General features: G+C 40.5%; 1 protein-coding gene across 2 annotated transcripts; it reads left to right on the top strand.

Moving 5' to 3' along the window:
- The first annotated feature begins 1,469 nt into the window (after nt 1-1,469).
- Nucleotides 1,470-12,025, top strand: CDCA7 (cell division cycle associated 7). 2 transcript variants are annotated; one of them, XM_069470815.1, is made up of 10 exons: nt 1,470-1,490; nt 4,241-4,366; nt 4,785-5,021; nt 7,532-7,768; nt 8,107-8,184; nt 9,340-9,540; nt 9,917-10,054; nt 10,828-10,977; nt 11,384-11,520; nt 11,854-12,025. In XM_069470815.1, the coding sequence occupies exons 1-10, from the start codon at nt 1,470-1,472 to the stop codon at nt 11,882-11,884; spliced, it is 1,356 nt and encodes a 451-aa protein (XP_069326916.1). In that variant the 3' UTR covers nt 11,885-12,025. The 2 variants fall into 2 exon arrangements, with proteins under 2 accessions (XP_069326916.1, XP_069326926.1); XM_069470825.1 differs by lacking the exon at nt 4,785-5,021.
- The last annotated feature ends 10,410 nt before the right edge of the window (nt 12,026-22,435 follow it).

Here is a 22,435-nt window from a genome sequence, read left to right as displayed (position 1 = left end):
TGCATTTTTCTGATTACTAAAAAGACTGATAGACCATAGATCTTATCCTTAAAAAAACTTGTAAACCAAATTATTTTGTAGTGTAGGAATTTCCTTATCAGAACCTTTCACAGGCAAAATGACTTAATTTTCCCCTACTTGTTGAGTTTGGCAATTCCAAATTCTCATATGTTTAGTTTTAATGGCACAAAATTGTATTCCCAAGGACACTAATGACAATTTTAATTCATCGTTCTTTGTCCCTTTAACAGTGGCAGTGACCACTGGACAGGCATGCTTAAGAAGGGCTGGAAGATTCCTTCCAATCCATTGGCCTTACTGGCTCATTTTTTGTATTCAGTACTCCAGAGAGGTACTCAGTGCGTCCACCCAGGCTCTCTTACTGCAAAGGAATTATTCCCGAGAGAAAGTTTTGAAATAAAGGGGAAAATGCGAATGTTTTCATTTCAAGAATTTGTTTTAAATGTAAGGTTATAATTAGGGTCTTTTAAAGCAACCCAGTTCCTTTTTTCTTCGAAAAGCAAGTTTTTTGCTCTTCACACACAAGCCTCACACTTTAGCTATTTCATCGTAATGCCAAGTTTGATTAACAGGGCAACAATATCTTTCGTTCAGTCTGACTCAGGTAACTGTAAATTCTAAAGGGAGAAAAGATCGCCAAGCCACAGTTCAGTCTTCAACGTCTATGTCCCACAGATAATCTCTAAAGATTTATTGTACCACAGGTAAGTCTCCATCAAACTGCAGCAGCTTTTTTCTACCTTAAAAACCACCAGTCTTATGTAAAACAAGTTGTCTTCCCGTGCTTTCTGTAAAGAAAGGTCGGGATTTACATTTTGTTGCCTCAGATAACGGTGTGGTTACCAGATAAGAGGTGCTACACCGAGGGACTGGGAATCGGATAATGAAGAGTGGATTTACTGACGGACACTATGATTTTTTTTATAAGCTAAACCGCACGCAGCAGTAACAGTGCTAGGAGCCAGGGCGCGTGACGGTCGCCACACCCGAGCTGCTCTTGATTGCCCCGGGCTCCTTTCCCTCTGCCAGCGGGGAATTCATGCAAAGCAGCCTGATAACTCCGGGGCAATACGAACCACTTTCGCGCCACTCGCCCAGGACCGCGCAGCTGCATAGAGAGAGGTCCTAGCAGCCCCCAAAAAACGACATTTTCAAAGTGGATTTTAGGACTTTCCAAGGCTATGCTTGAAGATGAGAATATTTGAGGGGGTAGAGTTTTTTTCTGGGATTCGAGAGGGTCATGCGCCCCGTCTGGTAGTTATCGCAGCTTGCAGGACCTGCATCCCAACGCGGGAAAGATGGCTCGAGCCCCGCCTCCCCGGGCCCTGGTCGGCCCGCCCTGCCAGCCGGCCGCTGGGCTCCCGCTACGCCTGCTTGGTGGGACCGCTGCGCACGCGGCTGCTTCGCTGTCGCTGCTCTGAGCGCCGGCCTGGGCGCCCGCCGCCAGCATGGATGCTCGCCGCGTGCCGGTGAGGGCTGGGCGGGCGAACCCGAGGGGCGGGAGCGGTGGGGCTGAACGCTGGCCGACTCTCCAACTCCGCAGCTAGGTGCTGCTTATCAACTGGTGGCCGGCCTGGGCGTCGCCAGCTGGGGCAAGCCCCAGATTTTGTGCACCTGGGGTAACTCACGGCTAGGGGGACGTTCCCGCCGGGAGTGCGCACCCGGCGTGCGGGCGGTATGGAGATTTGAGCCGTTTGCAGGAGGGTTGGCAGCGCTGGGGAGCCCGCGGCACGTGCGCCCGCCGGAGGCCGGACAGCAGCTAGGGGCTGGCAGGTCCCCGATTGTGTCCGCGGGTCAGAGCCGGTCTCCCCGTCCCCTGGGAGTTTGCCCGCAGCTGCCCAGCCCTTTCCCGCACGCGACTCCGGGCGAGTGCGTGGCTCGCCGCGGGTGGCTTTCGGGCGCGCTCCCCGCCGCCTCTTAGCCCTAGCAAGAGCTGCGGCCGCTTCTCACTGCTGAGGGCCAGAGAGTTCGAAGTTTTAAGGTTTTGCAAGCCGGTCTCCTAGAACTTGGGTTGCGCACGTGGAAGGAGACATCTTTAGTCTCAGGCACTGATTAAATGCAGTTAAGGGGTCTGGAGAGCCAAATCATTCGTCGACCACTTGTTCCTTCACTACTTCCTCCACCCTCACCCTCCAGCCTTACTCTGAGCTGCAGGATGTTACCCTGAATGGAACGTTACTTTTTGCTGTAACGGAAGCCGGAAAGTGGGGTCTGCTCCTGGAGAGGGTAGAGGCGTGGGGGTTGGGTCGAAAGGAGGAGCACGACAAGCTAAAAATAAATAGGAAGGGTAGGCTGGGGCTCACTTGGGGTAGCTGGAAGGGGGCGTGGTATCAGTCCAGTCACCGCCTGGGTGGAACTGGGCTTGAGTTATTAGGATGAAGAAAGCCACGTGTTGCTGGTCTTGGAATCTGACATGCCTGGGTTCAAATTTGGGCCACCGTGGAAACGGAATAATCCATTTTACCTCTGTGAGCCTCAGTTTCCTCATTTGTTAAGTGGGAATGATGATAGCACCTTCGCTGCAAAGAATTAAGCATGATGTGGAAGCATTCTTAACGTAGTACCTGGCACGAAAAACACCTAATGTAAAATGGTATTAGTTATGACTTTCCTGCTATAAAAGTTATCTCATTCATGGCTATTTGCTTTGCTTCTTTCTATGTCTTTTCCTCCCAAGATATTTGTGTGGTAAATAACTTCTTGGCAGGTGCTGACTTGTTAAAGTTCAGTAAATATTCTCTGACATCTTCCAATAGAATGCCTCCCTTGAGGCCGTCTTGGGCCTCTGAGTGCTTGCAGGTAGATTGATGAGTGAATGGTGATAATTCCTGCAATAATGCAAGGAGCACTGCTGTTGTAGAAGATTGCAGACTTGGGTTCTTCTTCCAGCCCTGTGATCTTGCACAGTCTATTACACCTCCCTGGGGCCTTGAATTTTCCTTTGGGGGGCTTCTGAGATCCCTTTCAGCTCCTAACATTCATTGTGTCCTATTCACATATTGCTTTTATGTTTAGTAGCTCTACCTATTATCATGTCTTCCTGCCTTCCTAAAAGGAAAAAAACTTCCTAAAAGACAAAAAACTTGCTAAGATGATTGAGTGGAGTTTACTTAGGGGCATAGGGAGGTTGGGTTACCATCATCATGAAAATAGTTTTATTTGCAAGACACTGGAATGCAGAATGTTAGGCAAAGAAGGAAGGCCAGAATGCTACTTGACCTGGTAGCATTATTTTGTGGAATCTGTAGCAGAGCTTGCCCTTTTAAAGTTTTCAGTGTAATAAATCACGTCTGAATTCCATGGCCCTGTTTAAGAAAATAAAAATACAGGAACTAATGCAACACTTAAGAAATCTCATTAAATGTTAAGAAATGGCAGAAACTGCTGCCCTTTTTACACAAGATAGGTGCTGATTAGCAGTGCAGGGCTGTTCAGTGTTTATGAATGAGTGAAGCATTTCTATATCTACAAGTAATTTGCACCTTATGAAAGGACTTTTAAAAACTTCAGTCTTGTATAGCAAAGAGATGGCAGAAAGAGCTGAATGTCAGCCTATGGTAAGAAAGTGCTAAAATGGAACCAGATATCCCACCTGGGCTTAGAGTGTTGTTTGACCTTGGCTGGGTTGATACATTTGATTTGTAAGGACTTGTATGGAAATAACTGTACCCTTCCTGATTGGAAGAGAGCCTGTTTGGAAGCCTGCCATCTTGAAGTAGAGGTTCTGCCCAGTTTTTATAGTTTGGGAAATTAACATCACAGTACATAGCCTAAAGCTTACATAAAAATACCTCATTAGCTTGATTTTGGCTGTGGGAGAAAAATTGCTCTGCCATTTTGTACTTTTGAAATTTCCTTTTAGAAGTACAGTTTAATTTTTAAAAAAGAAGTTGGATTTTAGGAGTTTAGCATTATAAACTCCTATGGAGCTCAGTATAATTCTAAGCGCTTAGGAGCTCTTAAGGTGGGTAGAGAGGTAGCTCTACATATGTTTGAGTAAATTGATAAATGTCAGGAGAATTTTCTTCCAAAGGGATCTCTTAGGATTTGGCCTGGTTTTGAAAATTTCTTGTAACAATTGCAAATCCTTTTTCTATGTAGGGTATAAGAAATGGACATATCTATTCTGTGCTGTTTGAAACTACTCAACTCAAAAATGATGTCTTTAGTTAAATAAAGTAAGCATCCCACTTAATAGTATTGCCATTTCCATTTGTAGCAAAAGGATCCTAGAGGAAAGAAGAACTTGAAGAAATTCACATATGTGAAGTTGATTTCCATGGAAACCTCGTCATCCTCTGATGACAGTTGTGACAGCTTTGCTTCTGATAATTTTGCAAACACGGTAAGTGCTGCCTGAGAATAAACAGAATTGAGTCTGCAGTGCTCAAAATGCCCCAAATGCTTTGTGCATGATTAAAACTGCTTGCTTTTTGCCTACATTTCTATACAGCCCTTATGAAAATACAGTATGCACTGTAATTTCATTTCACTTTTTGCTGTGGTTCTAGGTAGTAATTGTTGGAGGTAGATTAGCTACTTATTCTATCCTTTTGAAATGTCGCCTAACCTAACATGCATGATGATTTGCCATAACAACTCAGAAATCATTTGTAAACCTCTGAACCATTTTTCTTTGTAACAAAAGCTATTCTCTTGTAGTGCACTTGTAAATGTGATTTGCTCTCTGCACGGTTTATGGAAAATTGGTTCTTGAAAAAGAAAAAAAAATGCACAACCACATTTATTTATTTATTTTACAGAAACCTAAATTCAGGTCAGATATCAGTGAAGAACTGGCAAATGTTTTTTATGAGGACTCTGATAATGAATCTTTCTGCGGCTTTTCAGAAAGTGAGGTGCAAGATGTGTTAGACCATTGTGGATTTTTACAGAAACCAAGGCCAGATGTCACTAACGAACTGGCCAGTATTTTTCATGCCGACTCTGACGATGAATCATTTTGCGGTTTCTCAGAAAGTGAGATACAAGATGGAATGGTGAGTTTGAGAATTTCACCAGTATCAAGAAGTAAGATGCATTTAGAGGCATGACATACTTGTTTTTTAAAAAAAATTTCTTATGACTTTCATTTTAGTCATGCCAGAAGATTTTGTTGACCTTTTTAAAATTTTGAGTATTTTCTTCATGTCTTAAAGCAGTTTTTACTAATATAGCCCTGCTTGTAAATCATGAACATTTTGTAGGCTCTGAAAATCTTGGAAATTGGTGAGATAAAATTGGCTAATCTCCAGATTTCTATTACCACAAAAATCCAGGAAGGACACGAGTCCCCCAAATTAGCTACATTTGCATTTAAGTTGAAGTGCCCAGCCCAGTGCCTGGCACGGAGCAGGCCTTTAATAAATGTTGGTTCCCATAGTAGACCTGTGCCTGCATCTTGAAAACTTGTGATAACGCATATGTAGGAGCTTGCATACAGATGATAATTTGGTTCCTTCCTGCTTCTACTTTTGCTCCTTGGTTGGCTTTTCCTACGCTCTCTGCCTTACCTTTATTCTCCGCCACCACTGCTGCTGCACCTCAGTCCCACTCTCCCTGAGCATACTGTTTACGTTTGCAGTCATTTTCTTGTTCCAAAGACTTTCTCGACAGAGGAAGCAGTGTGCTGATCTATAGTCAGGGGCATGCTCTTCGACTCTTTGTGGCCTGACATGGATCGACTGCCTATGGATCATGACTTGAGTAACAATAATCATAAGTGACAGTGCCTGGCCAGGAAGTGTTTTATCACTATCTGTTAGTGGTAATGTGATGTTTCCTCTAATAAGTGATACTGGTCTAAATCAACACTTAATTGGAGTTTATTGCTGTGGGCAGTCTGCAGATCTGGATGTGACCCAAGCATTAATAACCTGAATAATTGCTGGACAGTGTTTCAGTTCCTTGTAAATATTATTTGCTGTGATTAATAAAATGCCAATTGATTAAAAGTGTTAAGAACTCATGAAAGTTTTTGTTGTTTTGTATTCTCTCAGTCTATGAACACTAAAATTACCTAAGTCTGTGGGGGATTTGAGAAATTTTTGAATGTTAAAATGGATCTTTCATTTCTTGGAGCTTATGGGTGATATTTTCTTTTTCTCTCATTTTTTGTTTTCTTCCTCAATCATCACCACAGTCAATTTTGGAATATTTTTGTCACCCCAGAAAAGAACCCATACTCATAAACAGTTGCTCCCTATTCTTTCCCAACAGCCCCAGCCCATGGCAACCACCATTCTGTCACCTATTCTGGACATAAATATAATGGAATCATACAACATGTGGTCTTCTGTGACTGACTTCTTTCACTCAGCATAACGAATTCAAGGTTCATTTATGTTGTGGCATGTGTCAGTTCTTTATTCCTTTTATTGCAGAATATTCCATTATGTGAATAAACCACGTTTTATTTATCCATCAGTTGGTGGCTATTTGGGTTTGTACTTTTGGCTATTATGAATAATGCTGCTATGAACATTCCGGTACAAGCTTTTGTGTGGACATATCCCTAGGAGTGGAATAGTTGGGTCATACGGTAACGTGTTTAACCTTTTGACAAACTGACAGGCTGTTTTCCAAAGTGGCCACACCATTTTACATTCCTACCAGCAGTGTATGAAGGTTACAGATTCTCTACATTCTTGCCAACACTTGTTTTCTTTTTGATTTAGCTCTATTGGTGGGTATGAAGTGGTATCTCATGATTTTGATTTATAGTTTCTCAGTAACTAATTGTATTTTTAATGATGAAAACATACGTTACTTTTGGAATCTGGAAAATTTTATATTTCAAGCTTACAAAAAGTGGATCAGAGAGGCGCTAGAGTAGTCAGTTTCATAAGAGACAGAAAGTAGAATGATGGTTGCCAGGGCTGGGGGAAAGAGGGAATGGAAAGTTATTGTTTATTGGGCGTGGAGTTTCAGCTGGAGAAGATGAAAACATTCTGCAGATGGATGCTGGTAATGGCTGCACAGCAACATGAATTTATTTAATGGCATTGAGCTCTATGCGTAAAAGTGGTCAAAATGGTAAATTTTATGTATATTTTATTACATTTTAAAAAGTAGATTAGAGAAGACATTTTAATTCAGTTTGATACTGCTGTAAGCATTAAAGCCATGTTTATAGGAGAACACATTTGTTTCTGTAGGAATTCCTTTAAAATACATGATCTATTTTTAAAGAAATGGCAACAGGGGCAGGCATTTTCATATTGTTGTGAAATCCTGGCACCAAAGCACAATTCTCACGCTTTAAGAAATGTCTCAGAACCTAGGGGCTGTAAAGACAGCTTGTAACAATGTGGCCCAGATAGGCTGGCCTGGCGTTAAGCTACACTCAGGTTATTGTACTTCCTGATTTTGTTACCCAGAGCTGTCAGTGTTCAGTCAAAAGTCATTGGGTGTAAGTGTCTTTTGTTTAAAAGGGATTTTGTAGTCAGACTGGTACAGCTTGTCCACCGGTCATCAAGTCGTTAATGACTCGATTGTTCTGATTAACTAGCGGCTGCAGTCAGTCCCAGAAGGCTGTAGGACTCGCAGCCAGTGCAGACTCTCTGGACCTCTCAGGGTGGCAATGAAGTTTCCAGCACGAAACACCAGGAGAGCAGCCAGCAAAAAAGCAGAGCCCCCTCAACCCTCAGCTAGTTCTGTGACAGACTCCAGTTCTGATTCAGAAGATGAAAGTGGCATGAATTTTTTGGAGAAAAGGGCTTTAAACATAAAGCAAAACAAAGCAATGGTAGGTATCTGAATTTGAATGTGTTAGAATTCTTCCCCTCTAAGTGACTTGTTTCTATCCCTGTGTCCTAAGAATTATTTTCTGTGTAGTTGTGAAGTCTTAATAATTTGTATTTTAAAATGTGTTTCTTTCCCTGAACTAATTTATCTTCTTAGTCTATTATAAATAGATTAACACTGGGTTAAATGTATAGGGGAAATCAGAAACCCTTTGAATATGTCAACTTATTATTAAATATAATACCGTGAGATGTGCTAGTGTATTTTCTACAAGTTAGTTGCTTATGTTCAGCAGTTACTCTAAACCAATGCTTTCTGTTTAATTTCCTCCCTTTTTAGCTTGCAAAACTCATGTCAGAATTAGAAAGCTTCCCTGGCTCATTCCCTGGAAGACGTTCCCTCCCAGGCCCCAGCTCAGTAAGTAGAAGTCCTTGTTTGTATAGTAGTGTTTTGGGCAGGCCTAAGGTAATTTTCTGTTATATCTTAAAATGCAGTTTCCTTATTTTGTAGACAGATGAAGGGGAACTAGTGGATCTCTGGATGGTCTTCCTTGCATCCTGGGGGGTTTGGCCTTCCCCTGCTGGACTCCTATAGCATTCAGATCCTCCCTTTTTTGAGGCAGAGGCTTGCTCTGTTGCCCAGGCTGGAGTTCATTCAGTCCTTCCCCCACGGCCTCAGCCTCCCAAGGAGCTGGGACTATAGGTGCACACTGACACACCTGGTTAATTTTTAAATTTTTTGTAGAGATGGGGATCTCCCTTGCTATGTTGCTCCGGCTGGTCTCAAAATCCTGGCCTCGAGCGATCCTCCTGCCTCCGCCACCCAAAGCACTGAGATTACAGGCTTGAGCTACCAGTACCACGCCCAGCCTCAAATTCTTTTTGGTTATTTCTCTCTTTCCCAGCTAGACTAAGCCCTTCAAGGACAGGGAATGAAGACTGAGAACTTCTTTCTGTATCCCCAGATTTAGCACAATCCTCCCATACAGAATATATGTTTTTAAAATCTGACAATGAAGAAAAGGAGGAAAACAAAAATTTTTAACTGAGTTGTGGCCTAATATATATGATTATATTCTGAGGAACTAAGCAGGTGCAACTTGGGAATTTCATGTGTTTACTGTGGTACAAAAGACAAGACTTCTTTTCCCTGCCTCCCCCCAGGAGAAAGGCAGCAAACACACAGGAAGGGAAGAAGGGAAACCATACGTACATATACATTCCTCTCTTGTGTAATATAGAAACCACTAGCATGTTCCAAGGCTCAAGAGACATCAGAGAAAAGTTAGAATGCGAGATCAGTTCTTACATCTTTCTTAAGTGGAAGGAAGAATAAATAGATCACCTCTCAATTTGAAAGAAACTGGGCTTGGTGTTACAAAAGCAAACTTACAGTGGCTAGATGGGTTTTGGGCTTATTTTCCATGCATTATAGACAGAACAAAGAAAATGCGAAGATGGAGCTCTCTTTTTACTTAAAACATCCTTAGATAAGGAGGAGGTGTGGGTTTTCTAAAGTGCTACTTCTCTTGATTATGGAATAAATGGGTTCCATCATATGTGTTTTGTTTAGCCCTCAAAGAGACCCCGAAGGCGGACATTCCCAGGTGCTGCTTCCAGGAGAAACCCTGAACGGAGAGCTCGTCCTCTTACCAGGTCAAGGTCCCGGGTCCTCGGGTCCCTTAGCGATTTACCTATGGAGGAAGAGGAAGAAGAGGAAGAGGATAAGTACATGTTAGTGAGAAAGAGGAAGACCATGGATGGCTGCACAAATGTGAGTTGTCTGCATTTGTACTTGCTCCTCTTCTGTTTTTCATTGACTGTAGGCCCAGTGTCACATACATGGCTCAGGTACACACACAGCCTCAACACAGAATGATCCATGTTAAATGTAATGTTACATAAACATAGTTGGTGATTTTATTAGTCAGTGAGAGTCAGGTTTCCTTTGGCTCTTCTCAGTTGTAGGAATCATTTCCATAATGTTGTCCAGTTACCCTTACAGGAGGCTTATGACTTGCCCTCTCTCCATAAGCTCTAAGAAAGATTTCCAGGTTGAATTTTCTGTGAAGTAATTACAAATAAAATATCCGAGATACAACGTGGGGAGCGCCGTAAGGATACTCTGTTTCACGTTCCTTGTTTCACAGGAAGATGACATGCCCAGAAGTCGCCGCTCTAGACCCATGACCCTTCCACATATAATTCGCCCGGTGGAAGAAATTACAGAGGAAGAGTTGGAGAACATCTGCAACAACAGTCGAGAGAAGATCTATAGCCGTTCACTGGTAAGAGCCTCTATGTTACATCTGAGAATGTAAATGTCTGTGACAAGAAGGAGAACTTCTGTCCTAGAGTGTTACTGGGTTCTAAAGGGCTTGGCATATGGGATATGTGCCTATGTGTTTTTCCATATAAGAAAAGATTTTTTATAGTATCCCTAGTATTTGGCCCTCTTTCACATGAATTATCTGTTTTGTAAGTCTGCAGTGGTGTTAAATCTTTCCCCCTGATTTAGAAATTGATTCATTCAACATATATTTATTTTGTATATATATTATGTGTATATACGTAGATAGGTGCTGAGTGGTGTGCTAAAGACAAAAATGGATTTAGGCAGGTATTTTTTTTTTTTTGCATTGATAAGATTATTTCTTTTTCTTTTTCTTTCTTTTTTTTTTTTTTTTTTTCAAGAGATGGGTCTCGGGGTCTCACTACGTTGCCCAGGCTGGTTTCAAACTCTTGGCCTCAAGTAATCCTCCCACCTCAGCCTCCCAAGTAGCTGGGATTACAGGTCTGAGCTACCGACATCCGACTGATAAGATCATTTCTTAAAGTAGTTTTGATAATATTAACTATTGTGTCTGCCAATTGAAGTGATCACTGTGCTTAAGATATTTTTCATGCTTGTAGCATATACATGTTTATGCAGCTATGAAATAAGATTCAAAGACAAAATATCAGACTCTACCACAAAGAAGCACATTCTTTAAATATGCCATTTTTCTCTATAAAAAGCAGTGTTTTTTTTTTTTTTTTTTAATTTGCTTGTTATTTGTAGGGCTCTACTTGTCATCAATGCCGCCAGAAAACTATTGATACCAAAACAAACTGCAGAAACCCAGACTGCTGGGGTGTCCGAGGCCAGTTCTGTGGTCCCTGCCTTCGAAACCGATACGGTGAAGAGGTCAGGGATGCTCTGCTGGATGCGGTAGGTGCCTTGAAGAGGTAGGCTTGAAGGTCAGCCACAAGCTGATGAGGCCAGAAAAAGGGCACAGGTGAAAGGATTGAGCCCTTACTGTGATGTGCTGTTCTTTTAGAGGAGGCAGTTTAATCCACATGTTAGCATTGCATAGGCATGAGCTGCATCCACGGTGTTCAGGTCTGAACTACCCAGATAAATGATTCTCCATGTATCCTTGGTAGCTGCTGTGTAACTTTCTCTCCTGGTTTCCTAAGGAAACATTAGGTATAACTAACAATCATATAGCTTTTTATCCAAGAAAAGGTTTAAATGTAATAGACAATACTCACCTTCAAGGGTTGAAAAGGAGCAGATAAGTATGGGGGAAAGGTAAGGTTTGATTTAATTGCGCCTTTTCACAATTCTCCTTCAGAACTGGCATTGCCCACCTTGTCGAGGAATCTGCAACTGCAGTTTCTGTCGGCAGCGAGATGGACGGTGCGCGACAGGGGTGCTCGTGTATTTAGCCAAATACCATGGCTTTGGGAATGTACATGCTTACTTGAAAAGGTAATGGCTGGGTTTTTTTTTGCTCTTCCATACCTGAATTTTACATTAATTTATGTGTCTTAATAAAAAGATAATAGAATAGTGGTTATATCTGGCGGGGTGGGTATTGACTGGAAAGGGGCACATGGGGAGTGTTGGGAACGTTTTATATCTGGGTGTTGGTAACCCAGGTGGATGTGTATGTAAAATTCAAGTTGTACACTTAAGGTGTGTACACTTGATCATTGTATGTTACAGCTCAATAAAAACATTTTTTAAATGAATTAGGCTTTCAAAAGAGAATTCGTAGGTTGGAAAACTATATCCTGACATGTTCCCTTTTCTCTTTCACAGTCTGAAACAGGAATTTGAAATGCAAGGATAATATTTGAGAGATTTGCTGCCTGCCTTCCACTTCTCAAATCTCTCTTGTTAAAGTTTTCAAGTTTTCAATTTTGTCATTGATGGAAACCTGAATCAAGAATCTTGATGATCAATCTGTTTTATAGAAAATTCAAGTTAATCCCACTAGACCCATATTCTGGAGCATCATGGAAAGTATGTTGCTAGTTATACTTTGCCCTCCTGCAGTTTCTCCTCTGCCTCCACCGGGCCCCACCTCATAGCATTCCCCTCTATTTCTAATGGTCCTCTTCTACTGCTTAGTTTCTGAATTCTTTTTAAATGACAGTTTTATGAAAGTACATTTGATTTAGTTGGCCTTGAAATAGCTCTGGAATCCACCCACCAAACCCAAGCACTTAGAAACACAGTAGTCATGTTAACTAACTAGATCTATTGAATTTCAGAGAACAGCCCTCTAACTTGTTTACACAAAAACAATGGGTATGATTCAGTCTTCATACTAGCTGGCATTTTTAACATCAAGGCGCAAAAGTCTTAAGATCATATTGCAAAGTGGGGAATGTATCACCTCAGTTGCCTCTCCTGGGAGTATTCAGTGAATAGTGCTCATATGGTGCTTATTATACAACTGAGACTTAGTCGCTGCTAGTTTCTTCCACCGCAAGGTTAAGTGGTGTGTCTGACTTCGGCAACCATGATCCAAAGGTTTGTGGGCAACGTTACACTTAAAATTATTATAGAAAAGACATCCTGAGGAATTAGGATGGTGAAGCTTCAGGAGCAGGCTAATTTGAATTCTTGGTTTAAAACTTTAGTGTAATTGCAGTTTGCCAAGTTTCTTTCACTTCATATGTCAGGTATTTCAAATAAATTCTTGGACCATTTTGCATGGAAACTTGATATGAATAACTAGTCTGTGGTTCTTTGCAGTTTCTTGAAGAAATTATAAGCTAGGCATAGGGTTCATGTTTAGGTTGTAAGCACTTTTATGACAATGAGAAGTGCCCTTTGGAGATGGGTGACTTTGAACGGTTTGTTAACTTGACATCTCTGCCAATTTAGCTCCTGGGCAGATTTCATATGTAGGTACTCCCTTGTCTTCTGCACTAATCAGATTGTTTGGTAGAGATGGAATCTAAGTGTTTGTGTGTCCAACTTACTGCATGTGTAGCTTGTTGCTGCTCCTGTTCAGTATTTGATGCATAATTGGACCTTGAATCATCGAATGTAAATACAGCTTTTGGTTTGTAATGCTTTTGTACAAAGGTTTTTATTTTAATAATAAAACTTTTTGTTCTAACTTGTCTGCTTTTTTTAATACTCAGTCTTACTACACTTAATTCTAATTTTTTGTATTTAAATAAAAGGCCGTTTCCACATTTTCTAGAAATCTTCCTTTTGACTTAAGTTTCTGAAGGTCTAGGGCCAGAGCCATCTGGTTTGAATAGGACCTCACTTGGAGACATGACTAATAGCTGTGATCAGAAAATGGGCTAAGACAGCCACAGTGATGCCTGACAGAAAACAACACGTGCCTGGGACATTTTACAATATTGTTGTTTTCTTTTCCTTGCTAACCTAAGAATTAACAGCAATTTTATAATACTTGGTTTGCTTTTATCAACTATTCAAATATTTATTAAATGTATGCTGTGCTTTGAGGCCTGTTCTAGGACTGCAAGAATAAGAAGACAGAAGGAATGGTTTTAAAGGCTCTCATAACCCAATCCTTTAGACCAGGGCCAGATCCTATGCAGCCTGTATTCATACGGTGTATGAGCTAAGTATGCTTTTTTTTTTTTTTTTGCATTTGTAAAGGGTTGTTTCAGCGGAGACAGTATATGGCCCATAAAACCTAAAATATTTACAACCTGGCACTTCACAGAAAGAGTTTGCTCTGTCCAGCTCTAAATTTGTCAGAGAAGCCGTGTTTACTTTACACATATTTGTGGAAAAGACCAAGCTAAATGAAATGGTATAACTGGTATTCTATAGAGATCCAAAAGACATCAGTAACTTTCTTTTCATAAACTCTTAGAATCCTAACCCAAATTGTAATCCAACCCTATGAGGTATATATGTAACTGGGAAGCTTAAATGTTTAGAGTTCATATAAATTGATGCTTAATTTGGAGAATTTTTGGTGTTACTGTGTAGAGCTAATGTGTTTTTCATTAGAAATACTGACTGTAACAGTTGATTCTGATGCCTTATCCCAAAAAGATTGACTGTCTAATAGAGGAGCTAAGATAAAAACCTAAAAATAATATTCTCAGTAGGCATGAAGGGAGGAAAGTGAACTGGCATTTTCTCATTACCAGGCATTTTAAATCATGGGTGACATGGGTTTTGTGATGACCGACCCCCATTTTACTATAAGGAACCTTAGATCAGTTGCTCAGTCTCAGCCTTGACTGTGTGGAGCCCACACACCCCACTGCCTACCTTAGGGTGGAAGGAACTTGAGTTTTGACAGTTAGATGTGAAAAGTAGCATTAGGGTGGCTGTGCTCCAGGAGCTGCTTTTATATTTGTCTCTTCAACCAAGTTTCCAGAAGTAGAGATGGTATCCACCTTTTAATCTCCACTTATTAAGGGGAAGAAATGAAATATAAACTGATAAGGAAGAGGGACAAAGGCAGTAGTTAGAGGGTATTGCAGGAGGGGTTTGTTTTTGTTTTACTTTGCTTCAAAGAAGTGAGAAGAACCTCCTGATGGCTCTAGGTAAGTTAGGAAGCGAGGTCACCAGGGAAAACAGAATTCAAGTTCAGTACTTTGGGGGGAGGCGGGGGGTGGGGAGAGTATTAGGTACTGAGGGTCCTGAGAGGAATAAAAGTGAGCACCTGTTATTTTGTGTTAATGCTAACCACACATTTAGCAGGTATCTCAAGGATGAGGAAGCAAATCTAGAGAAACTGAGAAAAACGTTCAGCCTCGTAGAAGCTGTAAAGTGGCAAAGCTAGACCAGACACCAGGGGGAAGACTTTATCTTTGGTTTTTTTTTTGTTTTTTTTTTTCCTTTAAATGAGCTTATCTTAGCAGGAGTCAAAAAAGCAGAGGAGGGTTGTTCCTGAGGCTCTGTCGGGGAGAACAAGGGCATCTTGGGTGCTGGGTCAGCCCGGGCTGCCGGGCTGATTGTAGCAACCCAGCCGAGCAGGGAGCGGGAGCGGGGCGGGGCTGGGAGGGGTCGGAGGGTGGGTTCAGAAAAAGGGAGGGGGTGGGACGGTGTTGCAAACCTCTGAGCTTTTAAGAGAAGGGCGTTAAAATCCTGTGGATAGGAGGGAAAGAGGAGGAAAAGCTGAGGGCAAGAACTTCCAAGGAACTGTTGCTCTGAGACCATGGCAGAGGCACCAGAGCTTGGAGTGGCAGTAAGGAGCTGGGAATCTTCGGGAATGTGTGAGGAATAGACTCCTGACTGCAGAGAAATTGGCATGTCCCGGGGAGTCGTTTTTGCATATGATATCCAGGTGATCAAAGACTTGCTTGAGGGAAAGAACGAGGAACACAGCAGATAACCACTCAAAGCTAAAAGCCATTAACATTTGGTTTTTCTCAATCTCCCTTGTATTTTGTTTTATATGGTAGCATTTATACTATTTATGCAACTCATTTAGCAGATTTGGCCCCAGTGGTCTTTGATACCTTCTTTTGTTTTCTGGTAAGACAAGACGTTCCAGGCTCACCTTACACATTTTCTGCCCCAAGTCTGGCATTAGCCATTTCTCCAAAGTGCTTTGTTTTCAGACACATTTATTTCACGTTTATTTGTTATTTGTATATATATTTATATATGCTTACATATATTCATATTTATATATAAATATATTAATAACCACTAATATTACAATATATACATATATGGTTTCAGAATTAAAATACCACTATTATTATTAAAAAGACTACTATTACTAAAAACAGTTTAAAAAATTTTTTTTGTTTTGGTCCTCATTGTAAATCCCAGATATAGTCAGATTACTATGTTAGGTTCATTTGTTTGGTAATTGCTTTTAATAATTGTTTTTAAATAAAGATTTAATTTTTTTTACAATATAATATAGTCGTGAACTAAAATAAAAATCTTAAGGCTCACCCCCCACCGGCTGACTGAGTGGACTCTCTCTTGTCCAAGGGGATATCCTAAAACTAAATTGCCTGCCCCGAGGAGGGAGGTCAGACATGCCGCATCATGACCCCCTCCCTTCTTGGGGACATCCTTTGTAACCCATTAACAGGCCTAAAGGTATGCAAGACAAACCTGCAGGTCCTCAATTTACACAACAAATATATGTCCCTTGGCTTATCTCTGACTAATAGCTCCATATCCTAAAACATTCCAAGCCTTCAGACAAAGCTTCCTGTCTTTAACCAATCACAAGTCAAAGAATCTTTAAACCCACCTGTAAGCCCTCCCCCCGCTTCGAGATGGCCCACCTTTTCTGGCCAAACCAAAGTATGCCTTCCATGTATTGATTTTTGCCTTTACCTGTAACCCCTGTCTCCCTGAAATGCATAAAGCCAAACTGTAACCCAGCCACACCGAGTCCACTTGCTCAAGGCTTCTTGGGCGTGGCTCTGGGTCCTGGTCCTCAAATTTGGCTCAGAATAAATCTCTTTAAAATTATTTTACAGAGTTTGGCTTTTTTCTGTTGACACAGTTATATATTTCCAAAGTCAGATCTACAAAATAAGGTGTTTTTAGAGAAGTCTAGATATGCCTGGCTCTTCCACCCTGGTCCTTCTCTCCCTCTATAGAGAACCTTTTTTTTGAGACAGGGTCTCACCCTGTCACGCAGGCTAGAGTGCAGTGGCATGATCATAGCTTACTGCAACTTCAGACTCCCAAGTAGCTGGGACTACAGGCACATGCCACCGTACCCGACTAAGTTTTGTATTTTTTATAGAGATGGGAATCTCACTGTTGCCTAGGCAGGTCTCAAACTCCTGGCCTCAAGTGATCCTCCTGCCTTGGCTTCCCAAAATACTGGGATTGTAGGTGTGAGCCACTGTGCCCATAATAGGTAACCATTTTTTAAAATTTTATGAGTTACACTTTGAATTTTTGAAATATATATAATATATGTGATCTATATATATATATTTGTACCCTCCTGTTGCATTTCAAATAAATGGCAGTGAACTACTCACAACGTACCACTCTCTACCTTGCCTTTTTACTTAACTATATGGGAGAGATAAGCATAATTTTATTATATTAAGGTTATTAAGTAGGAAATGTCCAATTTCATTAAGTACCAAATTAGACAATTAATATCTCTGACATTTCACTTTGACGCTTCTTGTTTTGTTTTTATTGTGAAGGTACATCCTCATTCTTTCAAATACATGATTTGGCTTGTGATTATCCTTCAAATTTTTTTTAGAGCAGTTTTTGTGAAACCATGGATAAGTCAAAAATTTGTATTATTTTCGAATATGAATTCTATCATGGAACCAATGTAGCGTAGACAGCTCTAAATATCAACAAAGTGGGAAGGATGAGGCTAAAGAATGCACAGTATGTCAATGGTTTGAGAAGTTTCGTTCTGGTGATTTTAGTCTTGAAAATGAGCCACGTGGGTGACCTGAGATCAAGGTGGATAATGATGAGATGAAAGCTGTAATGGAAATGAATCTATTTCAACGTACGCGTGAATTAGCAGCAAGGTTTGACTATTCTCACAACATTGGACCATTTGAAACAAATGGGCAAGGTAAAGAAGCTGGATAGATGGGTACTGCATGAATTAAACGAGCATCAGAAGACAAATCATCTCAAAGCTTGCCTTTCTTTGCTGTCATGACAAAAAGGCAAACCATTTCTACACTGTATTGTGATGTGGGATGAAAAATGGATTCTTTTCAACAATTGCAAGTGCTCTGCAGAATGGTTGGATAAAGATGAAGTGCAGAAACACAGTCCAAAACCAAATATTCACCAAAAAAGCTAATGGTGTCTGTTTGGTGGTCCAGGGCTGGTATAATACACTACAGCTTCATGAAAGCTAGTCAGTCAATTACAGCGGATGTCTATTGCAGCCAATTGGACGAAATGATGAGGATGCTTGTGATTAAGCAACTGAGATTGGTCAATGGAGACAGACCGATCCTCTTGCAACACAACATTCGACCACATGTGGCACAAGCACAAACAACGCTGCTCAAGCTACAGACGCTGGACTTGGAAACTGTAATCCACCGTATTCACCAGACCTTGCACCAACTGACTACCAGTTCTTCCAGGCTTTGGACCACTTCTTACAAAGAAAAATATTCAATTCTCAACAAGTTGTGGAAAATGCTTTTCACGATTTCTCCGCCACTTGCTCTCCATGCTTCTTTGCCGCTGGCATAAGCAAGCTACCTTTAAGATGGCAATACTGGGTCGATAGTTTAGGAGCATACTTTGATTAATTCTGCGGCTTCGTGTTTGAGATATAATTAACTACACTTTTGATTCAAAATCAGACATTTCATGTTTAATGACCTAAATACAAAGAATTATGAAATATACTCACATGTATGAACATGGAATTAAGCTTTAAAGTTTCAGAGGAAAAAATATCATGGAGAGGGGTTTCTCTCCTACTCAAACACCACAGACTGTTCTGTGGGCTTATGTTAAGGAAGTCACATTCCATTTTCTGACACGCTAAGTAGGCAAGCCTTATCAACAGGAACAAGTATTCCAGTTTTCTCTTATTTTTATTTGGTTACCCATACTTTAATAGATTGATCCTCAAGTTTGTCTACCAAATTGAATAGCTGTAAATGTTTTTCACTTCTTAATGACCATCCAGTATGGCTTTTTAAAAAGTAATAATCATCACCGGAGCTTACCTGAATTTCTAAGACATGACTGTTTTGAGTATCCTAGTGCTTAAGGAGGAAAAATATGTAAATAAAATTCCTTTATGCAAATGCTTTCCGCAACTCTCATTGCCAGCCAAATTCTTGTAAATCATGATAAACAGATGCTACTGAACTAAATGAGTAAGTAAAATTATGGAGATAGATTCTATTTATCTTATTTTTCAATGTTGGGGAGGGAGAAAAGGGTATTAACTAAATTTTATCTGTCTGCGTGATGATTAGGGCAGACACCAAGAACTCTATTAATTGATGTCAGCAAGGCAAGATTTGGGACTCTAAACTGGAGAGCTGCCCCCAGTGGGAAAAGTTCTAGTGCAACTTAGTTTGCTTTACTGAAGAAATGGATTTTGGAAACAATCCAATATCAAGCATGCTAAGTCTCTGCCTACTTTTTAGCTTTTAGTTACTTTTGTTTAATTGAAGTAAAATTTACCTAACATAAAATTTACCATTTTAACCATTTCAAAGTGTACAATTCAATGGCTTCCAGTACATTCACAGTGTTGTGCAATCATCATTACTATGTAACTCGAGAACATTTTCATGATCCCCAACAGAAACCCCATACTTGTTTAAAAGTCACTCCCCTTTTTCCCCCTCTCCCCAGCCCATGGGGCCCATCTGTTTTCTGTCTTTATTGATTTGCCTATTCTGGTCATTTGGAAACATACAATACGTGGCTTTTTGGGTCTAGGTTCTTTAATTTAGCATACTGTTTTCAAGGTTCATGTATGTTGTTACATGTATCACTACTTTATTCCTTTTTATGGCCAAGTAATATTCCATTGTATGGGAATAGCATTTTGTTTATTCACTTATCCATTGATGGGCATTTGGTTTGCTTCTACATTTGAATATTATGAATAATGCTGCTATAAACATTCATGTCCAAGTTTTTGTGTGAACATATTGCATTTCTCTTGGGAATACATCTAGGAGTAGAATTGCCGGGTCATATGATAACTATTTTTAATTGTGTGAGGAACTGCCAGACTGTCTTTTCACTGGTTTGATTGTGTCCTTTGGTGCACAGAAGTTTTAATTTTAATGAATTCCAATTTATCTATTATTTCTTTTGTTGCTTGTACTTTTGGTATTATGTCCTAAGAATCCACTGCCAAATCCAAGGTTGTGAAGATTTATCCATATGTTTTCTTCTAAGAGTTTTATAGGTTTAACTCTTACATTTAGGTCTATGATCCATTTTGAATTAGTTTTTGTATATGGTGTGAGCTAGGGGCTCCACCTTTATTCTTTTGCATGTGGATATCCAGGTCTCTGCAAATTTTTTGAAAAGACTGTTTCTTCCCCTCATTGAATGATCTTGGCACCCTTGTTGAAAATCAATTGACTGCTAGACTCCCAATTCTATTCCATTGATCTTTAGGTCTATCCTTATGTTTTGATTACTGTAGTTTTCTATTAAGTTGTGAAATTCACAACCCCCCTAACTTTACTCTTTTTCAAAATTGTTCTGGCTATTTGGAGTCCTTTGCAACTCCTCATGAATTGTAGGATCAGCTTGTCCATTTCCGCAAAAATGGAAGTTGGAATTTTGATTGGGATTCCACTGAATTTGTAGTTAAATGTGGTGAAATATTGCTGTCTTAATAATATTAAGTTTTTCAATCCATGAGCATGAGATGTCTACTTATTCAGGTCTTCTTTAATTTCTTTCAACAATGGTTTATAGTTTCCATTGTACAATTCTTGCATCTTCCTGGTAAAATTTGTTTCTAAGTATTTTATTATTTTTGATACTATTGTGACTGGAATTGTTTTCTTAATTTCACTTTCAGATTGTTTGTTGCTTGTATATAGAAATACAACTCATTTTTGTATATTGATGTTACTATTACTTTTAAGGGAACTGTTTTCCCACCAGTGCATTCTTGAGAACTTTTGATAATTCTTTGGGTTTATCAGTTGCATTCTGACCCTCAATCTTTCTATTTTTTTTTTTTTTTTTTTTCTGAGATAGAGTCTCACTCTGTTGCCTGGGCTAGAGTGCTGTGCTGTCAGCTTATCTCAGAGCAACCTTAAACTCCTGGGCTCAAGTGATCCTCCTGTCTCAGCCTCCTGAGTAGCTGGGACTACAGATGTGCACCACTGTGCCTGGCTAATTTTTCTATTTTTAGTAGGGACGGGGTCTTGGCTGTTGCTCAGGCTGGTCTCAAACTCCTGAAGTCAAAATATCCTTCCACCTCAGCCTCCCAGAATGCTAGGATTACAGATGCGAGCCACCATGCCCACCCAGCCACCCTCAGTCTTTCTAAATGCTGAAGGATATTACTGCCCTATTTAATCTCACCCTTCTTTGTTTTTTTTGGTCTCTCTCTGTTTCCCAGGTTAGAGTGTTGTGGTGTCATCATAGCTCACTGCAACCTCAAATTCCTAGGCTCAAGTGATCGTCTTGCCTCAGCCTCCTAAGTAGCAGGGACTACAGGCATGCACCACCAGGCCCAGCTAATTTTTTATTTTTTGTACAGACAGGGTCTTGCTATTACCCAGGCTGGTTTTGAACACCTGGCCTCAAGCGATCCTCCTCCCTTGGTCTCCCAAATTGCTAGGATTACAGGTGTGAGTCATAATCTCACCCATCTTGATATGAGCATTTCAACACTGCCTTATTAACAAGAAATTCCCACTCTTAAATTAACTGTAGATAGCAAGCACCTCATTTGAAGATGCTGACTGAAATGTCAGGGAGGACAAAAAGAGGGATATGGGAAAGAAGCTATGTTTATTATATTTTTAAATTTATTATTAATATTTTTGTTTAATAAAAGTATCTTAATTACTTATTACAGAAAATTGGAATTTCATAATAAAAATCACCCATAATCCTGCTACTCACAAGTAATCACATTTAAGAACTGGGTGTACTGAACTTGAGTACTGTTAACGTTACTAAGAATATACTCCATGTGTAACTTTTATCCTCCCCCCCTTTGTTTTACATCTAAATTATACAATAATGACTCGCTGTTAGGAAACATCAGTTTAAATATGCTATAAAATAAGAAGTAATGGCCGGGCGCGGTGGCTCAGGCCTGTAATCCTAGCACTCACGGAGGCCAAGATGGGCGGATTGTTTGAGCTCAGGAGTTTGAGACCAGCCTGAGCAAGAGCGAGACCCCGTCTCTACTAAAAATAGAAAGAAATTATATGGACAGCTAAAAATATATATAGAAAAATTAGCCGGGCATTGTGGCGCATGCCTGTAGTCCCAGCTACTTGGGAGGCTGAGGCAGGAGGATTGCTTGAGCCCAGGAATTTGAGGTTGCTGTGAGCTAGGCTGACGCCATGGCACTCTAGCCTGGGCAACAGAGTGAGACTCTGTCTCAAAAAAAAAAAAAAAAAACAGAAGAAGAAGAAGAAAAAGTAATAGTAATTTCTTTACATTTATTTGGTCAGCTACTTTTGGCAAGTCTTTTTCATGGATCCTTCTTTTTCTTTTTTAAAATTAAAATAATACATGCACTTGGTGTCTTAGTCCACTTTCTGTTGCTTATAATAGAATACCTGAAACTGGGTAATTTATAAGGAAGAGGAATTTATTTCTTACAGTTATGGAGGCTGAGAAGTCCAAGGTCAAGGGGCCATATCTGGTGAGGGCCTTCTTGCTGGGGGGGACTCTGCAGGGAGACTGCAGGTGGTGCAGGGTGTTACATGGAGATGGGCTGAGCATGCTAGTTCAG

Source organism: Eulemur rufifrons, chromosome 1 (genome assembly GCF_041146395.1).
Source record: "Eulemur rufifrons isolate Redbay chromosome 1, OSU_ERuf_1, whole genome shotgun sequence".
Lineage (NCBI taxonomy): Eukaryota > Metazoa > Chordata > Mammalia > Primates > Lemuridae > Eulemur > Eulemur rufifrons.
This window is presented reverse-complemented; position numbering and strand designations above follow the sequence as displayed.